Here is a 14,351-nt window from a genome sequence, read left to right on the forward strand (position 1 = left end):
TGCCTTATCTTCAGGAACAAAATGAAGCAATTTTTCTCTAGGACACGCACCCAAAATTCACAGTGGTGATCATTTGCTTTTCAGTACCTAAACTAATGTGTTTGCCAAAATACCTGATAGGAACAGAGGTCCTATCTGAACTCCCACTCCATGAAAACTTTGGTATAGCAATACACTGTTACCTACACCAGTACATTAAAAAGTATGTTAAGAGATAAGCAAATCAACAAAATTAAGGACTGTAAATTTTCATAAATTGTGTGGTAACTAGACATCCTACATAATACTTATGCAGGAACATATGACATATATGCAGGAACATATGACATACTCAGAACAGTGATTTCAAGATATAAGGACTAAAAAAATTAATGGGTGGTAAAAGCTGTATATGTTTGCTGAAGAGTATAGGGATTCCACAGCTGTGTTACCAGCAGGTATTGATTGACTATGATATTGCATTTAAGTTACATTTTGACTGCAGTGTAAGTGTGCGAGGAATGTGCAGGCAGTTGGCAATAGAAGAGTAAGGATCTGAGGATAAAAAGTACTGGTACAGTACTTTTTCAACACTGATTTTTCTTCTTCTCACTCTACTCTTCAATGGTAATCATTGTCCTTCCTTACTTTCACTCACTCTCCGCCAAAATTCTATGTTTACATAATGATAAATATCAATTAACATTAAAAGATTATCTAAAAGTACATACTGTCCTTCAGTCCTCCCAAGTCCTCTGTTAGCTTTTAGACACGGTTCTATGTGCTGCTGTTGACTTTTATAAAACACTGAAAGGTCTGCATGATGCTTTTTGCAAGATACAGTTATGCTGAATGATTCACAGCAGTTGAAGATTTTGACCTACAGTTTTTCTGCCTTATTAATAAAAATAATGAAAGCTCCCATCTTGCGTAGAGCTAGACACTTAAAAATTGTGATACTGTACTGTCCCAACTTCCTGAAAAGAAAGAAAGAAAGAAAGAAAGAAAGAAAGAAAGAAAGAAAGAAAGAAAGAAAGAAAGAAAGAAAGAAAGAAAAAGAAAGAAAGAAAGAAAGAAAGAAAGAAAATCCACTACACTAGGAATAGGAGAAAAAAAAAAATTGGAAAAACTGGCAGCAAGAATATAAACATCAGGTCAACAAGTACCAAAATCTTTGCTGGAGAATTCACAAGGAGCCTCAAACACAAAGCCCCTGAGCCAGACCACCAGGTACCATATAAAGAGCACAGGCTCCCCAAAGGCTTCTGGTTTTGCAGTTTGTGAGAACCCTAAAATCTTTAAGAAAAGGTTAAGAAGCTAAAAACTTTGAGTACAAGAAATCAACACAGTTTGGCTTAGGGAATATGCAGTGCAGAAAGAGGGCCAATGTTAGCATGGGAGCACAGGTCTGCCACGTGAGTAATGGTGTTAGATAGCTCAAGTGCAAATTCTCACAGTAGCATCATCATATGTGTTTGTCAAAAACAATAACCTCTTTTTTTGTTTCTTTTCACACCATCACAGTATGCCTCACCACCTGTCTTCAAAAAAAACCCCTAAGAATCAGCAATTTCAAATCTTATATTTATAACCATTCCTGATTAATACTTCATACGGCACAGTCAAACATGTCAGTTTGCTTCAAGCTGTTCAGCACTCTACTTCAGCTCATGTCCCAACTTCAGAAATGCTTTAAAACCTCCTAGATTTGCCTTGGAGGAGGAGTGAATGGAGGAAGGCCCTTACTGCCACTGAATACCCTGAGCATGAGAAAAGGATCAAGGGAAAAGTAGCTTAGCAAAACCATTCAGGAAACACTCAAAACAGTCAAGGAAGAATTCTCAGATTGTTGTGCATAAAATAATACTGCACATAGAAACGTGAAGGGCCTGATTTTAGCTTCTTGTCCCCCCTAACCTCTCCTTTAATTTTGGAAATCTCACTCTGTCTGGGTTATGTTGGAAAAGAATTATCATCAACCATCCTTACAGTAGCTTACATATTTTAAAACAGATACTGAAATGGCAATAAGTGGTATTTCCCACCTCTATTTTGAAGTAAGAGTTCTCCCCAAAACTGTTGAAAGTACCTACAATATACTACAGCAATGCAGGCTTTGTGTTTTTCACTTTGACTTGGGAACAAAAGCCACCTTACTACAAATTGCTTGTTAACACAAGATTTAGAGATAACTTTTCTACTACTTGACCAATGACAGCTACTCACAATTTATAAGTCTTATCTAGTAGTGTACAAGCATACTTAATTTAAAACAATCAGCTGACTCCTAACATTCAACCTTTCCCTTACAGATGATTTTTAGACCAGCTATAAATCTGACAAACAGTAAACTATTAAGAAAGCAAATCAGGGCTGCTTTAGCAAAAACACTGGGGTTTTCACTGCTTTGGGATTGCAAACAGATTCAAAAAACATTCTGTCTGCATAAACATTTCTTCTCATCTCCTTCCCTCTCAGAGTGGTTATCCACAACAGACCCTTCAGTGGCTGTGAACCTGACTTATGTGAGTTAAAGTAGAGACAAGTCTCTATACTCATTATAGATACTTAGCTCTGCTTAGAAGAGCTCTGAAATATGCAGATACTGTACTTTTAAACAATTTTATTGTTATTAGTTCTTATAAAAAAAAGGGGTGTACCACTACACTAAAAGCATCACTCTCTAAATGCACAAGTCGCAGTGGCCTGTTGAGGCATCCAGACCCATCCCCGCTCCATCCCCACACCAGTTCCAACTGCGGCCCTTCCAGTGCCACTCTCGCATGCACACCTGCTCAGGTAAGGGCACCTTGGAAAGTGTGTGGGGTATGTGGCTCAGCCCTCAACATATAGATGATACAAACCCCCAGCACTTCAGCCAGTATATGGAATACCTGCTAACCAGGCAAACAAAAAAAGCATTAGACTATTTAGTGAAATGAGCATTCATTTTAGTATTTGTAAACATTAAGATCTTAATTGTTTTTATTATTGCAGTTCTTTTTATTACTGGTGGAATATACTCTTAATATGATTCAGGAGTATCCAGCCAGGTATCAACTCTCTATACTGTTACAATATGTACTCCTTAAGAATGCCATCAGATTGAAGAAAAAGGTAAAATGGAAATTTCTCTTTACAAATTAGAATACTATATTTTTAACATCTTGGAAACGAACACAGCAGGATATAAGGGGGAAAAAACCCAAAAGCACAAATTTTGTATAATGGCAATAAGTAAGTGGGTGATCATATAAGGGTCATTAGATCACAAAATTTTGTTCCTGCCTTACACGTTCGTCTATTGTCTGTAGGGAGAACTAGCACAACAGTAAATGTTGCTGAAGTGAATACATGTCAGCTCACTGGATGTGGAGTTTTTTGTCAAGTCATACATTTAAATATTCTGCAGTCTGTTTTCATCACTGTGCATGAACATCCAGTGGTAAAATACACTTCAACCAGAAAACAAAAATAATTCATGTCTTCTATGTAAGCAACTGTCAAGTAGACCTCATGCCACCTATCAGCATCTACCATGTCTAGATAAAGCACAGATATACAAACTTCATATAATTTATGAGAGAACTTCCTGTCCCCCTCATACACACAGATCTTGGCATTCATTGACAAAGATAAACATACTGCACTCACATGTCTTCGACCGTGATATCTTTCAGGATCTGGCAGTAATCCACGTTCCACACTGCCTGGTCATCCCAAACTTTGGATGCCAGTAGAATTGCACCCAGTACAATTCGCTTCCAGTTTGCTGGACAAATATCTATCTCCGCATAAGTTAAAAGTCTTTCAAGATACACCTGTGAAAACACATTAAAATCAAGATGATCTATTTTGTTATTAAGTAAGAATTAAAATGGAAACTATTCTTATAAACCCACTCCAGCAATTTTAAAACAGTAATCTGCTCTCAAGAAGATTCTTTTATTAAAGCTTTAAATACATTTAAATGCTTTAATATTTAATAATATTTTTAACTTTAAATAATTGTAAAGGTTTAAATACATACATTTATGCCAAGCCCAAGACTGGATGTGATAAATTAATGTTTTAATTGGCCTTTACCTTCTGATCATACTACCAGAAACAAAACTCTTATTTTTCTATCTGTAACTGTTGGTAATATAGTCACAAGTTGGAATTAATTCAAATGATAGCTTAAATTATTAACATAATAATGTAAACAAACAAAATGCTAATTACTACTAAGGAAGGTAAGGATACGCTACCAATATTAGTTATTAGCTGTCATACAAACAACTATAGTTGTAATTTACAGGCAATCAGTTATCAGGCATGGCATCACGTCATGCGGGGCCCCTCTAGTGAGCCTGTGTGAAGAGGTTCTACACAATGGATGGAGGAACAGTTACCACAGAAACAGCAAGCTGAACAGAGAAGAAAAGTATGTGCTAAGAAGGTAATTTGTAAGTTTCCTCTGGACTGATGAGATCTGGAGATTAATAACAGTAATCCTGTTGGATCTACAAGAACTAACAAACTCAGGACACCAGAGTCTGGCCCAATCTGTCCAAGGCCACCAACACAGGCTAGCACCAACCAGAGCTTGTATAACCTAGACCTCATCCAAGACGGTGGTGGGTACTATTTACAAAGCCTACAGGATTATATACATACATCTGATGAAACAAGGGACCCTGGAAAGACTTTCTGAACACCTACCAAAATCTGTGGGGGGTGGGGGGGTGCAGTATGACACTCTGTTTCCAGACACAGGCTAGGTTCCCCCCCCAACTGATGCTCTAGCCAGGGAACTATAGGTGAAAATGTGAGGGATCCACAGGAGTAAGTCAACATGGTGTACGACTAGTTACCTGCTATTGAAAAAGGAAGCTGAATTAAATTAATAGTAACAGATTGATAAAATGTATTCTAAAAAATACTAGTTATGGGTGATTTGTGTGCCCCCCTACTCCAACCCCTGTGAGGGACACGGAAATTACAACAATTATGAATATTTACATGTGAGGTGAACAAAACTAAATACTTCTGCAATCCACATTTGAACAGTTTATATACTAGCTGAGAAGACACAGACAAACAGCAGGAGACTTAATATAAGTTAATGCTTATTATCACCTAAAGAAGTAATACCCAAAGAATAGCTAATAGATCAAAAATTCAATGTAGGATACATGCTGGTAACAATTTGAGGTGAAGGGGAAGGGGGGGGGGGGGGGCACGTAGGGGGAAAACTTTAAAACCTGAAACAGCTCACTTGAGATTTTCTGTAAGCATGTGCACTCATACCAGCACACAGAGGACCTTCAGTGATTTGTGCTTCTGGAAAGGTCTAGCATTAATAGAAAATATTACATATTTAAGAAAATAATAATTCATGTATTTTGAAGCTTGTATATTTTTAAGGGTCACCATTAACATCACAGACAACTACATCCTTCATATAGTTTTGTTCATTAATTTTCACAATTATGATATGTACAAGTAATTAAGGCTTGGCAACAAGATCACTGAAAACATTAGACAGCTGTAGTATAATTTAAAGTTTTTAAAAAATATATATCTTATGAAAAAAATATTAAATATCTGAATGCATATACACAGATATTCAGACCACAAAATGAACCCTCACACATTCTGCAGTATAAATGGCATACTGAGCAAGAAAATCATGGTTAAAAATACAAATGACACAATATTGTAGACAACTTTTTTTTAAAGTGGCCACCACAAAGTGTAAGTTCTTTGTTTCCTACTCTTACTGAAGGAAAATAAAACTCGAGTAACAGTGTCTGTAATGGTCACTAATACAGTCATGTTACAATGAATTCATGTGTAAAAAATACAAAATCTTCTCTCCTCGACAGACCACCTCTCCCAAGCCACAGATCTCTCAAAGTCCACTGTGAGGCTGTTTCAAACAAGTTTCACTGAAGTCTTCTGCCAATGATTTAAGGAAAGCAAGACGCAGTAATTTATTAGCTTACTAAATTCTGCTCTGATTCAGAAACAAGAATTTTTACTGCCTTCACTGTCATGAAGGAAAAGAATTTGTTCTGCAGTTTTGTTTCTTTCCTGTGGAACTATTTGCTGTGCACAAAGGATCAGAACCTGGAACTGAAAGTGCTTCAACATGACAAAACAGACACATTTGTTACAACCAACAATTAGGCCTGATATGTTACTCTATCAAAATACAGGTTTATAACCTATTCTTTGTATCTTGTAACAGATCTTGTAATACCCTCTTTACTGCATTGTGATAAAAAGCAATTAGGTGCTAATTTAGATTGCTAGTACTCTTACAAGATTCTACATCAACTGACAGAAACTACCAGGAGATTTTATGAGATACTCTGATGAAAGTACAATATACATGCAAAATATCATACCTACCCGAAAGGCTGCATATTTTATAAAACCAGAACATTGCTTGGGATTCTGAAGGACTATTGTTTTGTTTTAAATACCTAAAGATATTCTACAGATGCTGAAGGGAATTTACTTCTGCTCTAACAGAATGCACTGCCACTAAAAAATCCGAAAATAGCCTTTAAGATATATACATTTTAAAAAATGTTGAAGATTTTTACTTACTAATTTAAAACTTTTTTTTTTTAAGTGGGATTATGACCAATTTATAGATAATTACTACAAACCATAAAACATTTAGAAAATATTTATCCCAAGTTTTGGGGGTATCCGTACCTCCAAATAAATACTGGACTAATTTTAAACAAGTAACAACTAACTTCTAAAAGGAGTATACATACAAAACAGTAGCTGCATAGAAATTGTATCTGGAAAAGCATCACACCTCATTGATACCACCAATGCCAAAATAGTTTCAATGATCTTTTAAATTACAGAATATTCAAAAAGTCTGAAGAGTTACAGTATGTTGGATATTATGGAATGGTCAAATAAAAAGTCTCAGTAAAAGACCTTTGGCTTTCTCATTCCCCAAAGGGTTCTCTGTTTTTCTTGTGTTAATGAGGAATTAACCTTAATCTTGTTTTAGACACTTTGGTGAACAGAATCCACGTCATTAGGTACAAAGAACAGGCATAATAAACATTCAAAAATCTCTGTGAAAACAAAGTTATACTCAGCTATAAAGTCAGAATATTTAGAGCATGAGACCTCACAGATAAAACTGTTGATTTTTCAGTGTTCTTCCTTAAAAATAAGAAACATTTAGGTAGCAAAATATAAATTAAAGCTGAATTTTTCAAGAGGCCAGATGCCAGACTCCTGAATAAGTAATTTCTTTTTTAGCTATGATCTGCCCCCACTTGCCATTGTAACACTGAAGAATACTACAACATTATCTTATAATACTGTAAAACAAAATATCACTAATTGTTCAGTAATTTATTTTCCTTCATAAGGAAGGCAAAACACTATTTAAATACAAAATTACAAATTCCAGATTATGTGTCAAGCCCATTACTGAAAAGAGAGTTTTTGATTTTTAGTTAGAGCACCACTCTGAAAAGATCTTGATGTGTACAATTTGGAAGTTTTGCCTGTGAAGACTTTCCAAATGGTGTACGAGTCCAAAATAAGCAGCTCAGTTGAAATGCTTTGAGAAACTAAAATTAAGTCCCTAAAAATAAGCAAGTGGTGACTCCAAGGCAAGGGTTCAAGACAGAAATGGAAAGAAAAGTGTATAAATGGCTGAGATGGGAACAGTGGTTGGAGACTCAGAAGATTCTCCTCTATGAGGTCTAGTAATACTTGTAAAACCACAGAAATACAAAGCTCAATAAAAAGGTGGCACATGGATCTCACCAGGGTCTGCACTACCTGATAGTTCTATTTAAAAGGCCTCCTTTTGCTTTCCAGACAGCCTGTGTAAACAAACCCCTTTCTTACTATATTACACAAACAAACTGGTTCAACTTAGCAGGCAAAACTGCTCCTTGAAATATGAACAAACAGCATTCCCTGGAGTTGTCCCCATGAAACAGAAGACTTCTTTAAAGCAATACACTATGCTAATGCAGGGAGCTTCATAAGCAGGAAGTGTGCTAAAGCCATAATATTATGCCATTCTTAAATTAGGAAATTAACTTAATTTGCTTTACATCAGTGCTGAATTTGACCCTTTACTGTTAATGCAAACCTCTTAAATTTCAACTTCCCACACACCATTTTACTAGATTTTGAATGAATACTCCACATCTATAGATACACAAAACATACAAAAATCAGGAAATGGTATCCTTTCTCATGTGCAGCTCTAGCTTATAAAGAGAGAAAAGAAGAAAGAAAAAAAAGAAAACCAAGTAAAGATTCTGTTGTGGGCTCAAATTCAAAGGCATTCAGAGAAGAAAAAGAAAGCTAATAAGAATTATATTGAAAGGAAAGACATAAAGGAGAAGAATTCATAACAGCTGAACTTACACCTTGAGCAGATGAACCTACACTGAAGTTAAAAGGGATCATGAACTTGCTATTACCTTCCCACCAGCACATACTTGAGAAATGAGCTTTAAAAATTAAATAGGAGCTTGATAAGACACTATTTTTATACCACCTTCATTACCGTATTTGAGCATCTTCCAATAGCATGTTGAAGGATATGAATAATTGCTCTTGAGTCCTTGGTAATAAGTTGGGCTTAACTCCAGACATATGGTTTGCTGGAGTGAGGCTCTATCATCTTCCAATAAAACTGAAGCTGATAAATACCTCGCCATGAGAAAGGCACTTAGCATGGCTTCTGGCTCCTTACTTGACAATGCCTTAAAAGAGAGCATTTTGCTTCATTCACTTGCTGTGGCCTCCCTGACTCCATCTTGGGTTTTAAGCATATGTGTTCAAGTAAGAGAAAACAGAAAAAGAACAAGACTTTTTCTTACAGCAAACCCCTGTAAAAGTTTATTGAGGTCCTCAGCTAATGTGGGAATTCACTGTACTCTAGGACTTGTCTTCCAAAGATACGCCTATACTGTCACATTAGCGTAGTTCTTCAACATTCAATCAAGCCCACAGTCTTCATTCTAGCGCTCTCTCACTCTAATTTGGAGAGAACCAGGTGACTCTGCAGACAGTGCAATTTGGCTAGTACATACTTGAGCTCTCATGCTACTGATGTAGAGAATCCTCATACCAGCAGTATAGACCCAGCCAAGTGAGCTCCATCTCCTGTGCAAATGTGAGAAAAGTTCATATGCCTGAACAAATAAAGCTCTCAACCACTGTTCTCATCTCAGTGCATTTCAATATACTAGACCCAGGTCATGGTGACAGACCACACACCAAGATTTTTGACTTGGATGGGACATCAGAGTAAAAGGGAGAGGTAGAGTCTGCCATGCACTCAGCAGCATACACTACTGAAGGGGAATGCTCCTGGCTTCTGCAAAAATGTGCTGAATCAGTACAGACTTTTGGAGAAGGGCCAGGTGGCTCACAGCCCATTTAAAGGAGGCTAGTGGGTGGTTAGTGACTACGCTACTCATCCCAAACAAACTCATGGCTGGTGGGAGAACAGCACCTGCTTTTCCTGGCAAAAGCAAGTGCGTCTTCCCACACACAGGCAGGCATGCTCCACCTCATTAAAAAAGAAATCACTGAAAATGTTGACCCTGTAACGGTAAGTGTGCCATACGGAAATGCCATTTGTATGCAATTATGTCCATACATTGAATAGTGTCTTAAACACAGGGGTCATTTTCTTAAATACAGGGTTTGTATCAAACAAACTTGGGATTCTGCATGCACTACTATGGGGTTCAGTGTATTTGTGTGTTGTAATGAATTTCACTGGCTTAATTTTCAAAAGCAAAACATTTGCAATATTTCCTTTAGGACTAGCTACTGCACAGTAGCTGAATTTAAAAGTTCACTGTAGAAAAGAATACTGCAACTTGCATCCCAGAATGCTGGAATAAATTTACTTATATGTCAAAAGACAAAAAAATGTAGATGAAACAATGTGAGAAACTTTTTTTTTTTAAACAGAAGTCTGAAAACCTCATCTCCTCTGGATTATTTTGGCAGGTGTTCTTTCACAGAATCAGAACTAATAAAAGATAAAATGAGCTTCTAGTATCTAGAAGACATAAGGTAAACTAAATACCATGATTTGCCTCCACACTTTTTTAACAGCTGTATCCATGCTTAGGAATGGAACTAAAGCTTAAAACAAACTGAAGCTGCTACACCAATGTTACTTTTCCTCAATTTAATTCATCCTTTGCAGTGCCTCTTCTGAAAGTATGCTTTCATGGCAAAACTTCTGAGCACTTCTCCACTAAACATTCAAAAACTGAATTCCAAAAAGACAACAGATTTATTCTGCCTTAATTCAACACCTAGTTCTCCCCAAACACTTTAATAGCTTCCAAGAGCCATCTTGATCACACCTATCACTACCCACTTAGTTCTATGACTGTATGTTTATAATTTTTTACAGAATTATAACAAGACTATTTAAACAAAATATTAAAGTTACAAATGTGACACTGGCAGAAACTGTCAGTGGCTTCAGTCAAACAAACTATCACTCTGATTTTTTCCCAGCCTGCAAAGAACAAGTGTATCTAAATGTTAATGCCAACACCACTACAACCTTCAAAACTCATTTGTAACATAATTCAAGCCCTAGTTGAAACAAAAATGCAGTTCTGATCTGGAAAATAACAATGGACATTGGTCCAGCAATATGTTTTTACTTACAAACTCAATACCTCAGGGGCTGATACCTCCATTATTAGTCCACTGTGTTTCAGAATGAACCACAAGGTTTTACATGAGTGTCAGTCTAACAAGCTCTAACGAGCAACACTTGGATTTCATTGGAGACATTTCAGTAACCTGAGCACATGTCAAAGATATGCTGCACAGAGTTAAGATTTCAAAAGAGCAATACTGGATTATTATTTTCCACGTCTTCCCAGACTCGCACCAAGACTTTGCAATGACTGACTTTGACACTTAGAATATCAGTAAATTATTATTTAATCATAAGTGAAACCAATCAGGTAATTTGCCTTTATTAAGAATGCATTTATCTGAATTAAAAAGAACTTAATTCTATTAATTAAATAAAATTATCACTCCATGGGTATAGATAATTCCGAATTGACTCTGAGTTCAATGAACTCTGGAGGGGTTCATTAGCTTAGATGCAGCACCACAGGAATGCAGTTACATGGCTTCCAAAGCCATTTCAGGTCCAGCAGAGGTACAGAACTGATTTGTTTCAGCACGTATCTTGAGCTCATAGATCTGCCAGACCTGAAATGACTACATGCTGACCTAGTTTGGATGACTCTGATCTTTACTCCCAGCACTTGGACTTGCAATAGAATAGTGGCAGAGAAGCATTTAGACATCCATTCTCACCACTAGTCCTAGTGGGCTTTATTTATCCAGACACAGAACAGTAACATGGCACAAACTAACAGGATCCGCAACAACATCCAAGCTCCAGCAGTGCTGCTCCAGCAGGGCCAGTGCTGAGACAGAACTAATCTGCAGGGTGATTATTTGCAGTTAGGTGAATCCATTCTGGACTTCCTGAGTGTCTGATAGTAACCACAGCAGCCAGTGTTGTCCCAGTTATCCAGGATGTTCTGCTCCCCATGATCGTGGATATCAGAGAGTTGGTTACACAACATCCCAATCAACAGAACATAAATCCGTTTGAAGACACTGAAAACTAAAGATAGCACTAAAGAGTTCAGTTCTAATTAGTGTGAAACAGCATCTAATTTTTTCCATCTCAGAGGACATTATAGCATACTTTATATATTATATAATACTCTCAAGTAGAAAGAAAAGTTAAAATACTGGAGAAGGTTTATTCCCTCTGTTTTTCCTTCAGAAGGATATATATCACATATGAAAGTGTCAAATTATTTCACTTCAGTATTTCATAAACCAAAGGAATATTAAAATTTTACTATGGGGTTCTCCTAGAAGTTTTGTTTCTCTTGGTTACTTCATTTTGAAGCTGTTTAATATTAACCTCCAATGTGCCACTGATACCTCTTATCACTGGAGTTGCAGTCTAAGCACCCAAAATACCCTAATTCTTTTTTTAGGCTTCCCTAATACAATGGAGCAGGTCTTCTATGGAGGTTATGAAATTTCCATCCTTGGAGAAATTCAGAATTCAACTGGGCAGGCCCTTATCAGCCTGATCCAGCTGGTCATGCTTTCAGCAGCAGCCAGACCAGGCTGACCTCCAGGGGTCCCTTCCAACTTAAATTATCCTGTGATTCCATCTGTCTGCAGTACTGGAGTTTCCTGTGCTGCAACACATAGAGGTCAGAAGTTGTGCACTGCTTCCAAGGAGGCTGAGTGGGAATCTCAGTACACTAAAAAAAAGGGGTAATCACCGAGGAATGTCACTGACATTACTAGAACAATTCTGAATTTTGAGGCAGCACCAAGAGCAAATCATTATCTTTTTCTCATGCTGTTTTTATATTGCTTTATGTCAAATTCTATCTCTATTTTAACAAGAAAGCTCTAGTGGCTTTAATTATTTCTCATTTGATTTACACTGCTGTAAAGGAGACAATGGTTTTGGTATTTTAATTACCATAATTGAGAATCTACAAATGAACATGTATTTGCAAAAACTTAATTCCCTACCTCTCCTTTTAAATGCCATATGAAATCACTGGGTAACACACATTATAAGTTGCAGGAGCACAGAATAACTAATAAAGACAGTTTCTATCCCAACATATCATGAAGAAATGCACAGTACTCTCTCTTTAATGAGAAAACTTCAGTGTGTCACAATGCCTTGAAACTAAAAAGATAACTGTATGGAAAAAAATATAACTGGTAGCAGCTACCATATAGCCGAATTACGGCTCTAATCCAATCACTAAATTGCCATATGTTCTGTTCTAAGCAATCAGCCAGTTCCCTACCACGACTCTCCAGAAATAACTGTGCTTTGCAATTGCCCAGCTGGGCATTTAAAATGTTCCACAAAGGTCTGGTGCCATGCGTTTGGTGGAAAAGGACATCACATCATCACGGTCCCTGTATATTCATCCAATTTTTATTTTTGAGACCAAATGTTGAAAAAGAATAACAAACACAGTCACAAAACTCCAAAAATGTGGACAATCGCAAAGTACCGTTGTAGATATTTATAGGAAGAACTAATGGAACTGAGAGAAAAGTCACACATCTCTAGGTTTCCCCCTAATTCCAGACGAAGATCATTTTAAGACAAGGATCTATAATACATGTAAAATGCACTCAATTAAGTAACATAGACTTTCCAGTCTAAAACTGGCATCAGTATTCATTCCCTGCCCACACAGAAGCCCTTAGAGATGCTTCAGGAAACAGATACTCATTCCTTAACTGAATGTCCTCTTCTCTGGGGGATTTTTAAAAAAATTCCCTCTCAATGCCCAGCTTGAATGTTCTCTTTTTATGAAGTGTGTAGCCCAGTAGGCCTAAAGCAAGACTTGACTCAGAGACATGTAAGTATTAACTGATAATCATTCATGTGTGGTATATTAAGACCATAGTCAAAAGATGAGAATAGCCCTAAAGCCAGGGACCAGAATCTGAGCCTTCTGCTCCCACCAGTGCTGGAGCACAGGTATGAAGCCCCTGTTCACAACAGAGTTCAACAACATGCTCTTTCTACCTAGTTGCTGAAAATGTGACTGAAGAGTACAGTAAGAACTCAGGAACATCTGGCTGGATTAGTTAAATCCCTATTTTTCATAAGGAGAATTTATTCTTACGTATTTCAAATTTCAAATTTCCCAACATCAAATCCTCTCAGCCACAGTATGAACTTGTAATATATTTCAAAAGCATGCTCCTCTGAACTTCACAGAAATAATTCAACTCACATCCTGTATGTATTTACATACATTGTATCAGTCTATAGCATACAGAACTAGCATATTTGCCTATTTGCAAATGCAAAATATTCTCTCTGAAACTACTATGGACAGGGAACTACATCAGGAGCCTCAGATTTGGTCTATTTGCAAAAAATTCAGGAAGTCATGCCAAGGCAAAGTAGAAAACGTGGACCATTCTCCTCTTCAGGTCTAGTTAATAGGATTGTTCTTACAGAACAAAAAAACAAAGCATAAATAATTAATTCTCATGACATGCAAACACTGTATTGTTTCCCCGTTGGTATGGATAACACTCCTGTTCACATTTTTATTTACTATCCAATTAGTAGATTAACATAAGTACAACTTGCCACCTCTGCACTTGAAGAGACAGTGAAAATGAGACAGGCATTTCTCAGTTTTAACAAATGTGGGAATACTCTAGGTTGAGGAAGAAGCACATGTGCATTAGTTTTCTCAGAAAGTCAGATCACAGAGTATAATAGCTCAGCACAGAGGATAATA

At 36.9% G+C, this 14,351-nt stretch overlaps 1 protein-coding gene across 5 annotated transcripts in view; it reads right to left on the minus strand.

Annotated features, from left to right (window-relative positions):
• CCNY (cyclin Y) overlaps nt 1-14,351 on the minus strand; it is a 136,845-nt gene that overhangs the window by 10,134 nt on the left and 112,360 nt on the right. For all 5 annotated transcript variants that reach the window (XM_074899972.1, XM_074899973.1, XM_074899971.1 and 2 more), the window contains one exon: nt 3,634-3,800. In XM_074899972.1, coding sequence (XP_074756073.1) covers nt 3,634-3,800 — 167 coding nt within the window. The remainder of the gene's footprint in view (nt 1-3,633; nt 3,801-14,351) is intronic.

The sequence above is a fragment of the Athene noctua genome, chromosome 2 (genome assembly GCF_965140245.1).
Source record: "Athene noctua chromosome 2, bAthNoc1.hap1.1, whole genome shotgun sequence".
Taxonomy (NCBI): Eukaryota; Metazoa; Chordata; class Aves; order Strigiformes; family Strigidae; genus Athene; species Athene noctua.